This window comes from Oncorhynchus gorbuscha, linkage group LG04 (assembly GCF_021184085.1).
Source record: "Oncorhynchus gorbuscha isolate QuinsamMale2020 ecotype Even-year linkage group LG04, OgorEven_v1.0, whole genome shotgun sequence".
Classification (NCBI taxonomy): domain Eukaryota; kingdom Metazoa; phylum Chordata; class Actinopteri; order Salmoniformes; family Salmonidae; genus Oncorhynchus; species Oncorhynchus gorbuscha.
In genome coordinates, this window is record NC_060176.1 from 37,698,699 (window position 1) to 37,720,727 (window position 22,029).

Genomic DNA, 22,029 nt, shown 5'->3' on the forward strand with positions numbered 1-22,029 from the left:
CAAGGCAGCAGCTTGTCGTCTTTGCAAGCTATTTGTCCGTTCAGAATCGTAACAACACACACCTTCCAGCTACATTGATGCGCGCGCATAATTTGTTTTGGTGCCAACACGTCTATTTTTTGACCTCAAAGATCTTGTCTGTCTGGCTCTCGGTTTCAATTTCCGTTTCAGATGTACTTATTTGAGTTCAAGGTGATGTTTGTAAACAAAAGTAGAGAGTGAAAGTAGTGCCTTCATTTGAATGATTGATGCATATCTAATGATTGTGTTTCTCCCTGTCTCTTGCAGGCGAAGCGAGCGGTTCAGAGGGGAGCGACAGCTGTCATCTTCGACGTGTCCGAAAACCCTGATGCCATCGATCAGGTCAGTACACACACACACACACACACACACACACACACACACACACACACACACACACACACACACACACACACACACACACACACACACACACACACACACACACACACACACACACACACACACACACACACACACCGCATTCACATTAGAAGTCTCCACTTATTCAATGAAGGAAACAGAGAGGCTAAGCCAACATGCTAAGGCTAAAAACACATTCCTCTCCATTCAAGCACCCAAATTCTTCTTCTCTTTTCAAAGACCTTCTGTCCTAACAGACCACTGTCAACTGACTGAGACATGCCCTGCTATGACAAGCAAGTTGTGTGTTTGCCCAACAATAGACTTTTTTCCCCTTCTGGTCAAACCCATGTGGATGAAGCAGGCTCATTCAACTATTAGGGGCTTTGAGTCTAGCCTAAAGACCCGTCCCAAATGGCACTCTATTCCTTATATGGTGCATGGAGCTCTGGTCAAAAGTAGTGCACTATATAGGGAATATGGTGCCATTTAGGATGCACACTGAGTCCTACCCTGTCTGCCTTAAGAACAGTGTACTGTGTGAGAGAGACATTAAATTGATATTCAGGTTAGGGTTTTACTCAACCATGACCGTGCTCTGTGGAGCTCATAACTGCAGAGGTAGTTTAGAGCTGCTACTGCACACCAACACATGACCTCATCCCCCTAGTACCCCGAATAATCCAAGTCTCTCGTTCGCTTTTATCTCTCTCTTGTTCGGACTCTTTTTTTTCTTTCTCTTCTCTCGCTGATTTTTCTCTCTCTACTTCTTTCTCCTGATCTCCCTCTCCCTCTCTCTCTTTGTCTCTCTCGTTCCATTCTACCTAAGCTAGTTCCTGTTTCTATGTTGTTGGCTGGTGAGCTCCCTGTCTGTAATACAGAAGTCTGTCCTCCGCCCTCTAGCCTCCACCGGTGCAGCGTCGATAGCAGCTTTGTCAGAGAGAAGAATTCTCCCGTGGTATTCAGCCAGGCCCAGAGCACCAGGCCCGGACATGCAGGTTTCTCTGTGTTGAGGCCTCCAGGCTGTAGGCAACAGCAGCAGTGTAGCAGCGACCCACAGAGATAAAAGGCTTGAGAAGGGACCACATGAAAGGCAGTGTGGCCCGCGGGGTTAAATTCCCCTAAGAGGGTTTCCAGTCGCAGCTGCCCAATCGGTACAGACACGACCCACAAGGCCGAGGGGCAGGGAGGAGGGGTTACAGAGAGTTAGAGTTAACGTACTACGGGTGAAATTAGGAGGGAGAGAGAGGGTTAGAAAGTTCATGTTTTTAACCTCTTTTTTTTATTGTTCTTGCCATTTACATGATCTATCTACTTTTACGAAGGCTTTAATTTAATGTAGAATTAAACATGATGGTTTTTGATAATAGAGAAGCACTTTTTTTAAAGTTCCATTTGACTTCGAGTGGTTGAGTATCTCGTCTTTCAAATTCACTTTGTTCTTCAATTCAAGCACATGCAGCATAACTTTGCTAGCAGTGTTGGCACTTTTGAGAGTCTAGTGTAGATTCACTTTGTAGATTGCAGGGGGAAAGAACACAAGCAGAGGCAGAGATGTGAAATTGCCATTTGCTATACTGTAACCAGAGAGAGCATATTTCACTTGGTAACATGACGACGGGAAGAAATTGAAAAGTGAATATCCCTGGTATTTCCCTTGGCCTTTCTAAATTACAGACGAAAGAACAGGGAGGGAGGGGAGACGACAGAATGGAGAGACTAGAGAGACCAGATAGGGTAGGAAGGGAGGGGAGGCTGACTGATTGGAGAGACTAGAGGGGAGGGAGGGAGGCTGACGGACAGTCTAGAACAGGGGTGTCAAACTCATTCCATGGATGGCCTAGTGTCTGTGGGTTTTGGGTTTATCCTTTCAATTACGACCTAGACAATCAGGTGAGGGTTGTTCTTTACTAAAATGGGGACCTTAATTTATTAAAACCCAGAGACACTCGGCCCTCTGTGGAATGAGTTTGACACATGGACTAGAGAGGGCAGGAAGGGAGGCCGACAGCAAACTGGAGAAATGGGAGCTCAGTGGAGGAGGCAGTCCACAGTTTCCACATCTCTCTCTCTCTCTCCTACAGGTTATTTTCTCAATGGGAAATAAAATGAGAGAGTATGTTGATGATAGGACACAGTTCTTATTCTTCATTTACAATACTGAAGGTTGATGTGGTGTGGGCCGGGCCAAATGTGGAAGCTGGCCGTGTCGGTATTCTCCTACATAGCTGACCCGTTGTGTGTGTGTGTGTGTTCTCTTGTATAGCTGACCTGTTGTGTGTTCTCCTTTCCTGCAGCTGAACCAGGTAGCGGAGGACCCTCTGAAGAGGCCAGTGGTTTATGTGAAGGGGGCCGATGCTGTTAAGCTGATGAACATAGTCAACAAGCAGAAAGTGGCCCGTGCCAGAATCCAGCACAGACCACCAAGGGTAAGAGCCAGACAAGCCAAACCAGAACTACTGGGAAGATGCTAGATGTGTGTGTGTGTGTGTGTGTGTGTGTGTGTGTGTGTGTGTGTGTGTGTGTGTGTGTGTGTGTGTGTGTGTGTGTGTGTGTGTGTGTGTGTGTGTGTGTGTGTGTGTGTGTGTGTGTGTGTGTGTGTGTGTGTGTGTGTGTGTGTGTGTGTGTGTGTGTGTGTGTGAATGGACTAGCCAAACCATATTTTGATCATAACTCTTATTTAAGCCCTACACACTTCACAAAGCACTATACTGAGTCTAGTCCCACAGCTAACAGTTACAGACATGGGAAGACATTCTTCTAGAGAAATCTGAGCCTCTCCTTTATTCCCTCGCTCTCTATTCTTCGTTATATCACAACCATTTTCACACATTCATTTTATCAATGGACGGTGCCAGGGGTGCATCTATGCCCAGTCCTGTGTGTCAGTGCCGGTGTGCATGCACGTGTGTATGCAAGCATGTGTGTGAGATGTCTGCCTTGGGCTGTAATAGACATAATTTAACGACCACTTCTCCCCCTGTCTCCCTCCCGACAGCAGCCTACGGAGTACTTTGACATGGGGATCTTCCTGGCCTTCTTCGTAGTGGTATCTCTGGTCTGCCTCATACTGCTCATCAAGATCAAACTAAAACAGAGGAGAAGCCAGGTGAGCGAGCGCACACACACACACACAGTCTTGCGCAGCTAACCTTGTGGTGACATACAATTCAGTCCCATTCAAAATCCTATTTTCCCTAACCCCTAACCTGTACCCTAACTTTAACCTCAACCCAAAAACCTAACCCTAGAACTAAACCTAATTCTAACCCTAACACTAATTCCTAACCTTAACCCTAAACCATAAGAATAGCATTTGACTTTGTGTGGACTTCTGGTCCCCACATCTAGTTAACCTCTTTGGGCTGAGATCCCGTGAACAGGATCGATGTGACAACGGCCAGTGAAAGTGCAGGGCGCCAAATTCAAAACAACAGAAATCCCATAATTAAAATTCCTCAAACATACAAGTATTTTACACCATTTTAAAGATACACTTCTTGTTAACCCCACCACAGTGTCCAATTTCAAAAAGGCTTTACAGCGAAAGCAAACCAGACGATTATGTTAGGTCAGAGCCATGTCACAGAGAAACACAGCCATTTTTCCAACCAAAGAGAGGAGTCATAAAAAGCAGAAGTAGAGATACATTGTTAATGGCTCTCTGGCAGACCTCTGACTAATTCCCCTCTCATTCACCCCCACCTCACAGTAGAACCATCAAACAAGGTTCTAAAGACTGTTGACATCTTGTGGAAGCCTTAGGAAGTGCAATATGACCAATAGGCAATGATTTGAAAACCTACATACCTCAGATTTCCCACTTCCTGGTTGGATTCTTTCTCAGGTTTATGCCTGCCATATGACTTCTGTTATACTCACAGACATCATTCAAACAGTTTTAGAAACGTTGGTTTCTATCCAAATATACTAATATGCATATCTTAGCTTCTGGGACTGAGTAGCAGGCAGTTTACTCTGGGCACCTCTGGGCACCTTATTCATCCAAGCTACTCAATACTGCCCCCAGCCATAAGAAGCTAATATCTAAATAAAGATAATATTTAAGAGGGAGAATAGTATGTTCAATAGGGAAGATGAATAATGAAGTGTGCGCACCTCATTCACACGCCAACAAGGCTACTTTTCTAATGAAAGACACCTTGTAGTTAGTCCAACTACTTGCTCATTAAAAAAAAAAAAGCCTGAAACCCTTTCTAAAGACTGTTGACATGTAGTGGAAGCCATAGAAACTGCAATCTGGGTCCTATCTATTTGTATTTCCCATAGGCTAGCACTGAAATGGCCTGTGAACATCAAGAAAAAATATTCCAAAAGGATTCTCCTCGGGTTTACGCTTGCCATATCAGTTCTGCTATACTCACATGCATTATTTTAACAGTTTTAGAAACTTCAGAGTGTTTTCTAAGTATATGTATATCCTAGCTTCTGGGCCTGAGTAACAGGCAGTTTACTTTGGGCACGTCAGTCATCCGAAATTCCAAACTAAAACCAGTCTTCAAAACAGGTTTTAACATCTAATTAACCTTGATAGAGAGCAGCACAGTAGCAGGTGAAATCCTGCCAGCACACCTGTGTGTGTGTGTGTGTGTTAGACAGAGGAACACACTCCAGGGGACTGCTTTTGGGATTGATATAGAGAAACCTGCCAGTGTGTGTGCACACGTGTTTCTGTTTGCGTGTGTGTGTTCCTGATGAGCCATGTCGACTTCCTTGAAGTGTTTATTAAAATAGCAGTTTGTCACACGTTACGAAACCTCTTTCCAGTTGAGTTCACACTGGGGCATGCTAAGGACACTCTGTCCTCAACATATTGCTGACTCTATGTAGGCTATATGACCATCACTGTACCTGTCTACCAACATTGTACCTGTCTACCAACATTGTACCTGTCTACCAGCACTGTACCTGTCTACCAACACGATCTACCAATACTGTACCTCTCTTTCTGTACCTGTTGTGTACCATTATTCCCAGCCTGACCATTTCTATCCCTTCTCTCTCCATCTCCAGAGTTCTTTGAACAGGATGGCCATCCAGGCCCTGGAGAAGATGGAGACCAGGAAGTTCAAGGCCAAGGTCAAAGGGCAGCGCGAGAGCAGCTGCGGGGCATCGGATTCACTGAGCAGTAGCTCCACCTCCGACTGCGCTATCTGCCTGGAGAAGTACATCGACGGAGAGGTGTGAGAGAGAACACACACACACACACACACACACACACACACACACACACACACACACACACACACACACACACACACACACACACACACACACACACACACACACACACACACACACACACACTGAATACTATTCATAAAGAAAGATCCTTATATCAGAGTGGCATTTTAATTGGAGTGGTATTTGAAAGTGGTGAGTTTAAGGCACATGGTCAAACTGACTTGAATTTCGGAAGTCACTGTAGAAAGATGTTTCCTAGACCCTAATCGGGGACCTTTGAAGGTTTACAGTAACAGCATTGCTAATCATGGCCTAGCCTGGGGACGTCAGGGGATCAACCCAGAGCCCCGGGCCCCCAGGGGACCCAGTCAGTGAGTGTGTTATGTGTCGTCTTGGGAAACCAGGGGAAGAAAACACACAACAAAGCATAGTTGTGATATAAAAGGCTGAATGGCATCAAAGGGGTTTGAGCAGTGAAGTAAGACAAAAGATGGGAGGGAGAGAGCCCAAAGAGGAGATGAGTCATGCTAAGGGGCAGTGAGAGAGGGAAGGGAAAGAGCCCAAAGAGGAGATGAGTCATGCTAAGGGGCAGTGAGAGAGGGAAGGGAGAGAGCCCAAAGAGGAGATCAGTCATGCTAAGGGGCAGTGAGAGAGGGAAGGGAGAGAGCCCAAAGAGGAGATGAGTCATGCTATAAGGGGCAGTGAGAGAGGGAAGGGAGAGAGCCCAAAGAGGAGATGAGTCATGCTAAGGGGCAGTGAGAGAGGGAAGGGAGAGAGCCCAAAGAGGAGATGAGTCATGCTAAGGGGCAGTGAGAGAGGAAGGGAGAGAAGGAGAGTGGGAGAGAGACTGAGGGAAAAACTTGAGCCATCTCTGTCCAAGAACGGAATAATAACGATCCTTCTTTGTGTCAGTGAGTCTTGCTGTGTTCTGTATAAGGCTCTCTCTGGCTCGGCCAACGGCATGGTGTCAGGTTTGAGAATAAGGGTGACTGGTGTAGTTTGAGGGCTCTGTGCTGTCATGATGAGTAGTGTAGTCTTGGGTTTGATGGTGAGGTTGGATTTGTTCAGTGTCGCTGTATACTGATGTATAATGTGACACCGGTGAAGAAGAGAAATCTTCTTGCTGCTTTGCTGCCACCTGTTGGCCATTCATCCATCAAACGCCAATGATGTCCTTCGATGACATAAGCCATTTACATTACATTTACATTTAAGTCATTTAGCAGACGCTCTTATCCAGAGCGACTTACAAATTGGTGCATTCACCTTATAACTAACCTTAACTCTCCTCCTCTCCCCCTGTTTCCTCCTCCTCCTCTTTTCCTGCTCTCCTTCCCCTCAACAGGAGCTGCGGGTCATCCCCTGTGCCCACAGGTTCCATAAGAAGTGTGTGGACCCTTGGCTCCTCCAGCACCACACCTGCCCTCACTGTAGACACAACATTATCGGTGAGTTGGTACACGCTGGCCGCATCCCAAATGGCACACTACTCCCTATGGGCCCTGGTCAAAAGTAGTGTACTATATGGGGAACAGGGTGCCAGTGGGGGAGCACCTGTGGCTCTCTAATAAGAGTTTCCAGCACTTTTGTTCAGACGACACAACCCACTAAAACAGTTCAAGAAAAATGCAGTTGATGTAAAATACCCTTTTCATGAAAAAAAGTAAATATTACAACACATGAAACTGTAACTGTAACAAAGCTAACCTTTGAAAGACTCTTCTTTGACTCTCTAGGTTAACCTTAATCAAACACTCTCCCTCTTTCACACCCCTCTTCTCAGAGCAAAAGAAAGGGAACCCCGGCCCTGTCTGCATGGATGGCAATCCCATCCACAGCCGGCAGCAGAGGGTAGTCCTGCCCGTCCACTACCCAGGCAGGGTGCACCGTGCTGGGCAGGTGACTACCTACCCCACCCGCACCTCCATGGACCCCCATGGTAACCCCATCACAATGCTCACTGTGGACCACCACCCAGACCCCCAGGGCCTGTACCCTCCCCAGTCTTCCCACGCCGGGGCATTCCTGCGGGGCTACCACCCCCACACTACCATGCACCTGGACCACTCCCTCAACCCCCACCACTGTGGCCTGGAGCACCAACACCGTGGCCTGGGCCTCAACCCCCCCACCTACCCACAGCACCAGCAGTCCGGGCCCCACCATGGAGCCTTCAAGAGGCCCAAATTCCATGGGCGCAGCTTCTCGCGTGCTGCCTGCTACTCGCAGTATGAGACCATGTACCAACACTACTACTTCCAGGGCCTGACCTTCCCCCAGCAGGGTGAGGGGGCTGCAGGCGTTGTGGGGGTGGCTGGGGGTGCCGGGCCCCACACGGGCCACCACAGCAGGGCCTTCCAGGGGGGTCTGCTCTACCCCACGGTGGTCCACATGGCCCCTGCTACCAGCTCCAGGATAGGGGAGGCAGGGAGCGGTGCCTCAGGCATGGGCTGTTACCATGGCCACCACTCTGTGTGCAGCGGTTACCTGGCCGACTGTCCGGGCAGCGACAGCAGCAGCAGCAGTTCGGGCCAGTGCCACTGTTCATCCAGTGATTCTATGCTGGACTGCACCGAGGTTAGCAACCAGGGGGTGTACGGCTCCTGTTCTACCTTCCGAAGCTCCCTGAGCTCTGACTACGACCCCTACGTCTACCGCAGTAAGAGCCCCTGCAGGGGTTCGCAAGGGGAGCCAGGGGCCACAGCCGCAGGGGCCTCCACCGCCTGTCCCTCCACAGCCGAGGACTCCCTAACCCCAGCTCCCTCGGGGGGCCAAGATGGCTGCAGCCTGCAGCCACAGCCTCCTCCAGGAGCCTGTGGGTTCGGCTCGGGGGGACCAGCTCTCCAGCTGCAGTCTGGAGCCCAACTACAGCAGCCGCTCGTCACTGGAGCAACCCAGGGACACCAGCACCACTAGCACTACCTCAGCCGGCCCTCTAGAGGGAGCCGCTGACAGAGGGAAGGGGGGGCAGACAGGGGAGGAGATAGGGGGGAATCATGTCCTGGGGGGAGTTGGGGCAGGGGCGTGTAGCTGCTGTTTCGAGGTACTCCCACCCAACATGGAGTGCATAGGTCAGCAGGGGCAGGACTCGGACACGGCTGGGTCTCTGGCCTCCTCGGGGCGTGGCTGTCACAGGGGGGCGGAGTTCCATCAGCAGAGCTCCGCCTCTCAGCATCAGCAGAACTTTTACGGCCAGGGGGAGCACCTGTTAGCTCCGTCGGAGCAGGTGAGTTACGAGGGCCTGCCCTGCTTCTTTTACAAGGAGATGAAGGTCCACCGGGCCACAGGGGGGGGCGCTATAACGAGGATTATGCCGTGAACGTGCAGTACGCACACCACGCTGCAGACTCAGATGCCTGCTCCGGACAGGGCTGCTGTGGCGAGCTCAGCCAGAGAATACCCATAATCCATGAGGACACAGACTGTGAGCCGGGCTTGGGGGCGGAGACCCAGAGCAGCCTACTGCTAGGCAGCATCATCACGGGGGAAGGGCAAGGGGGCGAGGGGCGGACTGGGACTCGTTGGCGGGTGGAGCCAGGTGAAGGGGGGTACTTTACTTCAGGACAGTTCAGAGGTCAAACTTACCCCACCCAGGAGGAAGAGACCAGGGCCCTGTTCCACCCCCCGGAACGCCACTAACCACGATGCGTCGGGAAACAGTAAAGCTACAGATGAGGGGCTTGGGAGTATATGAGAGGGTGTGGAGCCCAGAAACAGCCTCTTTGGTACCGAACCAGTCAGTCGTTCAGTCAGTCAATCAACAAACCCTCAGTTGCCTTGTTCTAAGCCTTGCTCGCTGAGCTCTGAATGTTATAATCCTATATGGTGATGGTGTGGATTTCTACTGAAAATTATATGATGGCCTGCCTGGTGTAACCAGGCCTATCCAGTACATTCCTGTGGCTCAGCCCACCTCGTGGCCCCACCAGCAGCTTCTACAGGCTGTGATAGAGAATCAGGCTACGACATATGGGTGGATGTTCAGTGGTTGGCTTGGCAGGGGCACAACACGACATGTAGGCTACTACCACATACCATCAGTGCCAGCCAGGGTCAGTCATGAGACCCATTAGAAGATCAACGAATTGTGTTAGCTGGGCCCAGTTTGTGAGATTGTATTTTCTGATTTGGTGAATTGTTTTTCTTCACATGATATCGAAACTCCATTTTGTGCAAAACTTTTGAGGATTTCTTTCCCTTTTTTCCCCTCTTCTTGTTAATTCTTATTACACAAATGCCTGGATGTACATGCAGTATGTATGCACTATACGCACAGTCAGGTCAAAAATGATTGGCACCCTTGTTAAAGATGAGCAAAAAAGACTGTATACAATAAATAATACAAATACTGAGCTATATTATATTTTCGGGACTTGAACCCGATTGAAAACCTGTGGTTTGAATTGAAGAGGGCTGTCCATAAGTGCAGATGAAGGATATCAAGGATCTGGAAAGATTCTGTATGGAGGAGTGATCTAAGATCCCTCCCAATGTGTTCTCCAATCTCATAAAACATTTTAGAAAAAGACAGTGATGTTATCCTCACAAGGGGAGGGTGCTTGAGTATTGAAAAGAGGGTTACCAATATTTTTGACCCCTATCTTTGTTTGTATTACTTGTTAAATAAAGTATCTCCCTCTGAGCAATAGTATTAGCATAAAATAAGTTTTTTTTTTTTGCTCACCTTTAGACCTGACTGTGTGTGTACTATACTGTACTTGTTTTATGACATACAGTTACCTATACAGCTTGGATAATAAGCTTCAACAAACCACCAACTCAGATGAAAGGTTATGTAAGAATACCAAAACCTTTCCCTCTTCTTTTTTTTAGTGTGTTTGGTGGGGATTCGGATCTTTTGGTAGTTGGAAGACAGCCAGTGTCAGTCAGTCGCCCACTTCTCTCATTGAGAAGATGAAGCTAAGCTATACAAACTACTCTACAGCTCTGTCTGTTGGTGGTATACTCAGACCAACACCAAGCCTTAGGCCAGCGAGCCATACTTACTATCTGGGGCGGGACTGTGTCACTTTTTGGTTGAATAGAGGTCCACATAATGACGAAAGAGATTTGGAAGTCTTCAAAGGATTGGTTTCATATCCATTTTAGTTACTATTTCTAGTTTAGAAGTTCATTTTTAGTGGGGGTGGGGGGGGTGGGGGGGCAGTTACTCATCTAGCCTCCTCAACACTTAAGCTCTAATGTAGATGGTCGTATGAGGCTCTTGTGTTGCTTAAAAAAAATAGGCCAAAGGAAAAAAGTATAATTCACAAGGATCTCTTTTATACTGTGCCTGTGTGTTTTTGTTGATGTATTTTTTACAACACAGTTACAAAAAAAGCAGCACATCTGATTTTTGATTTTTTTTTTTAATGATTAAATCACACAATTACACACCATGCTCACAAACAATATCAACGTTGTTTGTTCATTCATACCTTCTTTCTGTTTGTTTTACAGACTGTATTCTACTGTTTCTATGAAATGTACCCATTCTCTTCACAGAGGCATTTGTTTTGAAATAACAATATTTATATGTTAACCCAGAGCCCTAATAAATTAAAGATATTGAGAATCTAATCTTGCCTTTGCATAGAGATGTGTTGCAAATGAAAATTTGGGGGTACGCAAGTCACTATTTAATTTGTTTTAATTGTTTGTAGCACTTAAGATTATATAAAAAGAAAATGTGTACAAAAAAATGCTTTTTAAAAACAATTTAAGAAATATAATTATTTTCTCCATCATTACCATTTTAAAAAGGTTAGAAATCAATCTGTATATTTCTGTATCTGTATAGCAGCACATTTCATAAATGGAAATATGTTCTCTGAATATTTATTTACTAATATATTTATCTTTAAGCCATGTCTTATGTTGTGTATGAACATTTTGGAGTTGTTATTTGGTTGCTTTCTTTGATAAATCACTAACATGAGACTTTGTAAATACATGGTAATTGCACATAAGACGATTTTAAATATTCTCTGACCAAAAACTGATTTAAAAAATGTAGTATCATACAGTTTTGTAATTAAAGTGTACAAAGATCTGTAAAATATACAGTTTTATTCAAGTAAATCATGTTGTGGCATCTTTCTTCCTAACCTTGTCATCTTAATTCATCTTAATTCACAACAGTTCAATTAGAAGTGATGTCTTAAGTCTGGGATACATCTCTTTTGGGAAGACCATTTTTGGGGGAAAGCATCTGTGGAATATTTCAAACCATGCAACTTAACTACAGGCCAGACAAAGACTATGATTAACTGAGTACACACTGCAGTTTTGGGGCTTGACAGCCAAAGTTAGAACTGAAGTCACTGCTGTTCTGTGCCTGTACACGCACCTAGGTTCAAATTAGAGGTCGAACGACTATGATTTTTCAACGCAGATACCGATTATTGGAGGACCAAAAAAAATAAAAATATATATATTTTTTTGTAATAATGACAATTACAACAATACTGAATGAACACTTATTTTAACTTAATATTATACATCAATCAAATCAATTTAGCCTCAAGAAAATAATGAAACATGTTCAATTTGGTTTAACTAATGCAAAAACAAAGTGTTGGAGAAGAAAGTAAAAGTGCAATATGTGCCATGTAAGAAAGCTAATGTTTCAGTTACTTGGAACATGAGAACATATGAAAGCTGGTGGTTCCTTTTAACATGAGTCTTCAATATTCCCAGGTAAGAAGTTTTAAGTTGTAGTTATTATAGGAATTATAGGACTATTTCCCTCAATACCATTTGTATTTCATTAACCTTTGACTATTGGATGTTCTTATAGGCACTTTTGTATTGCCAGTGTAACAGTATAGCTTCAGTCCCTCTCCTCGCTCCTCCCTGGGCTCGAACCAGCAACACTGACAACAGCCACCATCGAAGCAGCGTTACCCATGCAGAGCAAGGGGAACAACTACTAGAAGGTTCAGAGAGAGTGACGTTTGAAACGCTATTAGCGCGCGCTAACTAGCTAGCCATTTCACTTTGGTTACACCAGCCTCATCTCGGGAGTTGATAGGCTTGAAGTCATAAACAGCGCAATGCTTGATGCAAATCGAAGAGCTGCTGGCAAAACGCACGAAAGTGCTGTTTGAATGAATGTTTACACGCCTGCTTCTGCCTACCACCGCTCAGTCAGATACTTAGATATTTGTATGCTCAGTCAGATTATATGCAACGCAGGACACGCTAGATAATATCTAGTAATATCATCAACCATGTGTAGTTAACTAGTGATTATGATTGATTGTTTTTTATAAGATAAGTTTAATGCTAGCTTGCAACTTACCTTGGCTTTCTGCATTCGGGTAACAGGCAGTCTCCTTGTGGAGTGCAACGAGAGAGAGGCAGGTCGTTATTGCGTTGGACTAGTTAACTGTAAGGTTGCAAGAGTGGATGCCCCGAGCTGGCAAGGGGAAAATCTGTCGTTCTGCCCCTGAACAAGGCAGTTAACCCACCGTTTCTAGGCCGTTATTGAAAATAAGAATGTGTTCTTAACTGACTTGCCGAGTTAAATCGGCGCCCAAATATACCCATTTCCGATTGTTATGAAAACTTGAAATCGGCTCTAATTAATCGGCCATTCCGGTTAATCGGTCGACCTCTAGTTCAAATACATGTGTATTTGTTATTTAAATACTTACAAGACTGGAGAAAAGCAGGAGCTGAGAAAAATGCTGGTTGACTTGACAAATGAGACGAACTGGCAACAGACAAACAGAGAACACTGGTATAAATACACGTAAAACAGGAGACACATGAAAAGTGGGATGTATACGAAGGGTATGGGGCAACAGAAGACGAACAGCAGAGGTAATAATCTTGGAGATGGGAAATGGGCAGATAACCCGGGGGGAGAGTTTGCGGGATTCCACCCAGAGGGGCAGATCCTGGGTGGATAGCCATACCTTCTGCCCAAGACGATACCAGGGAGCCGGGGTCTGATGGCGATCCGCCTGTCGTCGATACCTGGAGGTGGTCTTGAGGAGGGCCGACCAGGTACGACGACAGCGGAAGACAAACATCTGGGCAGAAGGTACGCTAATCTCTTCCTCCTGCTCGGGGAATAGCGGGGGCTGATACCCCAGGGAACACTCAAACGGCGATAGGCCCGTGGCAGAGCAGGGAAGGGTGTTGCGGGTGTACTCAACCCACACCAGCTGCTGGCTCCAGAAGGTGGGGTTGGCAGAGACCAGGCAGTGCAGAGTAGTCTCACGATCCTGGTTGGCTCGCTCCGATTGGCCATTGGACAAGAGGACAGGCTGGCCGACGACCCAATGAGGACTCAGAATGCCTTCCAGAACCGGGATGAGCACTGATGCCCCCGGCCAGGGACCATGTCTACGGGCAGTCCATGGATCCGGAAGACATGCTGCACCATGAGCTGGGCCATCTCCTTGGCCGAGGGTAGTTTGGGGAGAGGAAGGAAGTGATCAGCCCGGAGAACCGGTCGACCACAGTCAGGATGGCAGTGTTGCCCTCAGATGGAAGGAGGCCCGTGACGAAATCCAGGGATATGTGGGAATAGTGTTGGTGAGGGACAGGCAATGGTTGCTGAAGACCAGCTGGAGCTTGCCAAGGAGTCTTTTTCTGAGCACAGACCGTGCGGGCGTAGACAAACGTGGCGACATCCAGAACCATCTTAAGCCACCAAAAGCATTGTTGCACGAAGGACAGGGTCAGGGTGGCAGGCAAGCCTGGAGAAGTGGGCCCAGAGTGGACCGCAGAGTGGACAGCGTCAGGCACAAACATCCAATTATCAGGGCCCCCCCCCCAGGGTTCGGCTGGGACCGCTGCGTCTCCCGAACCTGTTTCCCTCTACCCCAGTTGAGTGTCGTCACCAGGCACAAGGTGGGAAGGATGGTCTCAGTGCATCCGGCTTGACATTCTTGGATCCCGGCCGGTACGAGAGGAAGAAGTTGAACCGTGTGAACAGCAGGACCCATCTGGCTTGCCTGGAGTTGAGTAGGCTTGGCGGTGTGGAGATACTCCAGGTTCTTGTGGTCGGTCCACATGATGAATGGGTGTTCCGCCCTCTCCAGCCAGTGTCTACATTCCTCCAACGCCATCTTCACAGCGAGAAGCTCACCATTCCCCACATTGTAGTTATTTTCCATGGCTTTGAGGTGGTGGGAGACATCAGAAACCTCGGCCTTCACCATGAATTGACGGGAAGGGTCCGGATGAACACAGATGGGAGCTGTGGTGAAGTGACGTTTGAGGTCCCGGAACAACCGGTCAGCAGCTGGAGACCACGTGAAACGAACTTTGGGCGAGGTGAGTGCAGACAGGGGGGAAGCCAGGGTGCTGTAACCCCGGATAAAGCGGCGATAGAAGTTGACGAACCCCAAGAAGCATTGCAGCTGCACCCTTAAAGTAGGCTGGGACCAATCCACCACCGCTCTCCCCTTCCCGGGAACCATTTGCATACTCCCTGCGGCGATGATGAAACCCTGAAAAGGGATGGTGGAATGATGGAACTCGCACTTCTCTGCTTTTACGAACAGCTGGTTCTCCAGGAGGCGTTGGAGAACCCATCAGACGTGGAGCACATGTTCTTGGGTGGAACGGGAGAAGATGAGTATGTCATTTAGGTAGACAAAGACAAACCGGTTCAACATGTCGCAGAGAACATCATTGACCAGAGCCTGGAACACATCAGGGGTGTTGGTAAGGCCAAATAGCATTACCAGATTCTCGTAGAGACCGCTGGCTGTGTTGAAGGCGGTTTTTGACTCGTCTCCTTCCCGTATCTGCACCAGGTGGTAGGCGTTCTGTAGATCCAGCTTGGAAAACATGGTGGCCTCCTGGAGCGGTTCAAAGGCCGAGGAGATGAGTAGTAGCGGGTAGTGGTTCTTCACCATAGTCGTTGAGATCCTGGGAGTCGATGCCCGACGGGAGAAGGATGGATGAATCCTGCAGCAAGGTAGTCCCCGATGTAGGTCTCCATCGCATTTGTCTCTGTTCCCGACAGAGAGTAAAGTCATCCCCGGGACGGTGTCGTGCTAGGGAGAAGGTCAATCCCGCAGTCATAAGGTCGGTGCAGCAGGTGCAGTGGCCCAGGCCATGCTGAACACCTTCCGGAGGTCCTGGTACACCGCAGGAATGGCAGAGAGGCCTGTGGCACCTTCTGAGCCCCCCGGGAAGACATCCCGGGGCACGTTGTACTGACTTCAGGCAATGGGCGTGGCAGAATGGGCTCCAGCCCAAGATGGCACCAGTAGACCAGTTAATAAGGGGATTATGTCGCTGGAGCCAGGAGAATCCAAATACCATGGGAATCTGAGTGGACTTGGTGAGCAGGAACTGGATGGCTTCGCTGTGGTTCCCAGACACACGTAGGTTGATGGGAGTGGTGTTGTGGGTGACTCGGCCTATAGAGCGCCCGTCCAGCACTCTAACGTCCATGGAAATGGAGAGGGGCTGAGTGGGGATGTTCAGCTCGGACGTCAGGGTTGTGTCCAAAAAGCTCTCGTCGGCTCCAGAGTCAATGAGAACCCGGAGAGATTAGGACTGGTCTCCCCACAGCAGAATAGCATGGAAAAGAGTGTGAGCAGGGGAAGCAGGAACGTTCTCCATATGGCCCACCAGAGTACTCACTCCTACTGGTGAGCCTGATCTTTTAAAGGACAAGAGGACATGAAATGACCAAGAGTCCTGCAATACAGACAACTTTTCGTGTCAATCCTGTATTGCTGTTCCGCTGGCGACAGCCCAGCTCTGCCTCGCTGCATAGGCTCAGGAAGCAGTGATTCAGCCATCTTCGGCAACCCTCGGGGCAGGTCGGAAAGCCTCTGGTCCTCTCGGCAACGAGCCCATTGGGAGCTTCTGGAATGACTCGGAGGCACGGTGGGATCCTCTCCCTCCGTCATTCCCGTAATCACCCATCGATACAGATTGTCAAAGCGATGAGGGAATCGAGATCTGTACATAACTCCTGGGCTGCAAGCTCGTCCTTGACCTCCTCCGAGGTGCTGTGCAGGAACATATCGAACAGTGCCTCCTGGTTCCAAGCACTCTGCTGCCAACATGCAGAAATCCGCTGCATAATATGCTACACTGCAGGAGTCCTGCCGAAGCTGGATTAGCTTCCGGGCGGCCTCTCTCCCGGAGAATGGGGCATCAAAAACCTTCCTCACTTCTCCCACAAACCCCTCCAGACTAGGCTGTTGTTCTCACACGGCAGTAGCCCAAGTGAGAGCCCTCCCGGAAATCAGCGTGATGTGGTAGGCTATCTTGGAGTGATCCGAGGGGAAGGAGGAGGGCTGAAGCTCGAATACGAGGGCACACTGAGCTAGGAACGCCCAACAGGTGCTCGGCTCTCCATTGAAGCATTCCTGGGAAGGTAAGCGGGGCTCCCGAGACGGCGCTGCTAGCAGCTGAGTCACTGAGGAGCTGTGGGGTTACCACCATGGTAGGTGGCCTCCCTGACAACCTGTGGAATTGCTCCAGTAAACTGTCCAACGCCCGGTCATGGCGTTCAGCCAACAGTAGGCAGGTTCAGGACGGCAGGCAGGGTCATGTCAGGCAGAGGTCGGTAATCCAGAGGTGGGGCAAAGGTAGAGGACTGCAGGCAGGGTCAGGGGAAGGCAGAGTGGTCAGGCAGGTGGGCTCAGAGACAGGACAGGCAAGGGTCAAAACCAGGAGAGTGAGAAAAAGAGAGACTAGGAAAAAGCAAGAGCTGAGAAAAACGCTGGTTGACTTGACAAACAAGACGAACTGGCAACGGACAATCAGAGAACTATAATGAGGAAGACGGGCGGCACCTGGAGGGGGGTGGAGACAATCACAATGACAGATGAAACAGATCAGGGTGTGACAAAATGAGAGAGACAGGATATGACTTGTGTTTTGTATGTGAGAACACTCTGACAGTGTCACTGTTGGCATGGAACACATTTTGGAAAATGAGACTGCTTCTGCTCCATCTCCATCTAGTGGGAGGGGATCAGCATCCCAAAGAGATCAATCAATCAAGTTTATTCATATGCATAGAATACAGCATAGTCTACTGCACAGTACAATTAAATGCTTTCTCGCAAGCTCTCCTCTCAAAAGCGCAACATCTATACAAAAAAAGTATTCAATAAAAATATAGTATTAAAGTAGTCATACAAATTGTATACGAAAACAACGGTGTATTACGATTGTTTATCCTTGATTCTTCTTCTCTAAACGCATTGGAGGAAAACATTATTCTTTTTGCGACAGGCATGAAGAGAGAGGGTGCAGTAATGAAGGAAATACAATTGAGATTCACCCCAACCTCACTGTTGGCACCACCAGGGGTCACTCAAAGCATTCTGTATTGTAAGCCACACATTTCAAAGGGACAGTTCAACTGGGTGGCAAGCAGCAGGAGATTAATTCACACTGAATTTGCCCCAAATGGCACCCTATTCCCTATATAGTGTACTACTTTTGACCAGGGCCCACTGTCACCTTAAAACTAGCCTCTCTTGACAGCTTTTATTTTGCCTGATAGTAGTTTGAGGAACTGGATTTGACACTTATGACATACGATTATACGAACAATTATTGGTACATAAGTGAGTCAGAAAGCTGAATATCCTCCTTTTTTTGCCACGGTGTTGCATCAGACAATGATGTTGCATTAGAATGTACAGCATCAATATCTGATCAGATGGACTATTCATTCCAAAGACATTCTTCAATGTAGTCTTTTTGTGTTTCTGGGGCTAAACCAAAATGCCATGCGTTGTGCCATACTGTACACGGATGCCACATTATCACCAGCATATGGTGTAGCATGATATGCAGTAGGCTACAACCAACCTTGCTTTGAGTAATATGCTCTATCTACGCAAATATACTCCAATACATCCTGCAGATATTGTATGAGTGCACATGTGAAACCCCACAGTTTTCCATGTTGGTTTACCGTTTCCTCCTATAGGTTTTCAGTGGCAGATCCTCAACACCTGGTGCCCCATGTACAAACACATACGGAGTACAGTAATTCCATTATATTAAGTCTCCAGTTGCTGTATATTTCCTAGTGACCCTCTATCTTAAAATAAATGACCATGTCATGGAGACTAAGTGACTTTAGGGTCTCACCCTACAGTGTCTAATCATTTGGTGTTGTCAGGGTTGTTGTCTTTGAGTCAGACCGTATACAGCTACAGAGAGCAGGGTCAAATGTGATGACCCACAGCAACAAAAAGAGCGCTACGCCAGCTCTTCGGCGAACAAAGCACAGCTTATCCGGCTAAGAAAGCCCTGGCAGAGACCCTAAGACAATTATGGGGGATTGACAATGAACACTATTCCACTAGTGGATTTAGATACATTTACACAGCAAATTGTCTTAGATCTAAAGCGTCGCCTTTTCCCAGCAATCGATGCTCAATTAACTGCAAGAAATGTCATCTTTGACCTGAAACGATTTGACAGATGAACACGAAGGGCTTTGCTAGTTATTTAATTAGGTTGTCATACACAAATATGGCCTGGTCCAGAAATGACAAGTGCGGATGATGCAAACTAGCCCTATATCATAATTTTCAAGTCTGGAAAGACCCTTAATAAGCACTTAAGTGCTCATAAACTTGCAGTAAGTGGTTATAAGCACTATGCCGAGCTACTGAGTCTCTTGGTTCACTAACTTCTTTCTACTGGGGATCCACATGCAAAATGTGGATATCTTATCAGAAGGTGTAAGGAGAAGAAGAGCATAACACACACAGCACGACGCTTATTATACTTGTAAAATGTAATAGGTAGCTAAACAGTGATAGTTTTTCCATAGGAACTGCTATGTAATTACATGGTAATGGAGTTCAGGGGTATATAAAGCTATTACTTTGTAGCTACATGGGTATAAGGGCAACTTAAGGTAATGTTCAACCATGGATCCTCTAGACTTAATTTATCATAAAACTAAAAAGCTGTGTGATTGACACCAGGTATTTACAGGGGAGGTTTAAAAAAAGTCAGAAACCAGGTTAAACCAGTATGTGCACATGCATATTAGGTTATGCACACACCCATACTAAGCATTCACTTGAAATTATAAGCCCCAATGCGTCAGCGGGTGTGTCAGTTGGTGAATTTCACAACGCAGAAAGTGTTGCAAGAGAAATGTTGAGGAATACAGAGACAGGGACACGGAGAGAAAGACAGAGAAAAAGAGAAATACAGAGAGAGACAGCGACAGGGAGGGAGAAGGACAGAGAAACAGTCAGAAATACAAAGAGAAAGATGGAGAGGATAAAAGAGATGAAGACGTAAACCCGAAGAAAGCGAGATTCAGAGAGATGGAGGTGGCTGGGAACGCTAGAGCCGGCGACCACACCATAGTAGGGTGTGTGCTGTAGTGCAGAGTGTGATCAGGTGGGTAAACATCATGGCCCCATCACAGCTGGCCACTATCCCAGGGTGAGGCCAGGGTGTGACCCTGATCACCCCCTATTGTCTATCCACACCATTATCAGTGGTGCTGGGGAGGCCAGGACTGAACCCGCCCTGCTAGGCACACATGGGCGTCAATGTTTACCAACTAAACTAGAGATCCTGCATCCAATGCCTATACTGTAGTAACCAGGATAAACTGGAATACAGTACATTGGTGGATCATTGGGCATTGGTTTATTCAAACTCCCATTAGCTTTTGCAGAAGAAGCAGCTTTTCTTCCTGGATCCACAAAAAAAACACAAAACATATCAATCTAGTTCAGACAAAGCAAAAATATAGGCTGCAACAAATCCAGAAAGGAATGGTGATCTTTTTGTTTTAAAAAAGACTTTATAAATAAATGTGATTGATTGTTGTGGTCTGATTTTATCTTGCCTTTTTTAATAGTTATTTAAAAAATACTTGATTTTTACCATGTCATTTAACTCAAACATTAGGCTGCTCTTCTGGAAAATGAGGGCATCTGGAACCCATATGTGTTCTGGAATGGAACAGAACAATAATGATGTATGCCTTGTGCTCTCTCTGGGTTATAAATGAACATAAATGCCTTGTGCACTCTCTCTCTCTCTCTCTCTCTCTCTCTCTCTCTCTCTCTCTCTCTCTCTCTCTCTCTCTCTCTCTCTCTCTCTCTCTCTCTCTCTCTCTCTCTCTCTCTCTCTCTGTGAGGTTTATTATGGGGGTTAACTAAGCCTATATGAATAGTGGTCTGTAATTCAGACCCCCAAATCCCCTAATCATAGAGTTTGCCTCTGGTGTGTTCCGGCCTGGGGAGGTTTGGGGTCTCTCCCTCCCTCCCTCCCTCCCTCCTGGTGCTTGTACGTAGTGATTATAGGCTGGGTCTGGTCTGGTCTGGGTGCTATAGGGCGGGTCACTAGGTTTACTGTTGACACAGTGCTTCTCAGTGCCTCTCTCTCTATGGTAGACTAACATAGCCCTGGATCTTTAGGCTAAACACATTCAATGCCTTCTGTGTAAGACAGTGCTCTTTTAACTGCTCCTTTAGCTACATACTGTATCCCTTCACACAAAACCGTGGCTTAATTGTGCTAACTTCTGTAAACTCTGTATATCTCCTGACCACACCATGATCAGCATGGTCTGAATCCTAACTTGACTGCAATTATTGTAACAATCTCTCATGGATACCAATGCATTTTTTCACATGAAAATACGAGTTAAAACTAGGGCTGTCAAAGTGAATGAAACACGCATATCAAGTTGGGTCCCTAACTGTGAAGCAATGAGTAAATACCTGTATATCACATACTACTCTTCCCTGGAACTCTTCACCCTTGTGTTTTGCCCCACCCGGACATTTGCTTAATCTTTATTGACTTTACAAAACCGTTAGAAAGATGGCCTGGTAGGTACCCACCGATACAGGATGTACAGTCACAACCAAAATGATTGGCACCCTTGAAAAAAAAAAGACTGTGTAAATTATTGGCGCACTTGCCAAATGAGAAAATTGTTCTGAGAAAAATATTTTTTCACCCTGTCCAGGGTGTATACTTCTACATCAAGCTGCCCCATGCTACAGAAAAGGGAGATAGGCTCCTGCCCTATGGGGCCATTCTGGCTCAGACAAGGCTTACTTACTTAGCTACAATGTTCTCATTATGTCCTTCCACAGAAGAGCCCTCTCTTGTATACTTACAGTGCCTAATGAAGGTCTACACAACCCTTGCAGTCTTCACATGTTGCTACCTTAAAAATGTAAAAAGATATTAAATGAGATGTTTTTCCCTACAGATCTACACAATCTACAATTGTGAAAAATAAATATAAAAACATCTCAAACTTCATTTAAGGTCATAATGCATCTTTTTTTTTTGTATATCAATACAAATCATTTATGGGTAAAAGTACTTTACAGTGATTGTTTTCAATTAAAATGGTCATAAAGACACAAAAATAGCTTCTTAGCGAAGAGCAATTTCTTAAGCAAGAATTTAGTTAGGGAGTGGTCTGAGTGGGGAGGGGAA

General features: G+C 46.8%; 1 protein-coding gene across 1 annotated transcript in view; it reads left to right on the plus strand.

The window, feature by feature from the left end:
* znrf3 (zinc and ring finger 3) overlaps positions 1-9,998 on the plus strand; it is a 116,057-nt gene extending 106,059 nt beyond the window's left edge. The window contains 8 exon segments of the mRNA XM_046346718.1: positions 289-363; positions 2,682-2,813; positions 3,383-3,493; positions 5,419-5,586; positions 6,935-7,037; positions 7,373-8,406; positions 8,408-8,879; positions 8,882-9,998. Coding sequence (XP_046202674.1) covers positions 289-363; positions 2,682-2,813; positions 3,383-3,493; positions 5,419-5,586; positions 6,935-7,037; positions 7,373-8,406; positions 8,408-8,879; positions 8,882-9,228 — 2,442 coding nt within the window. The 3' untranslated portion in view covers positions 9,229-9,998.
* The last annotated feature ends 12,031 nt before the right edge of the window (positions 9,999-22,029 follow it).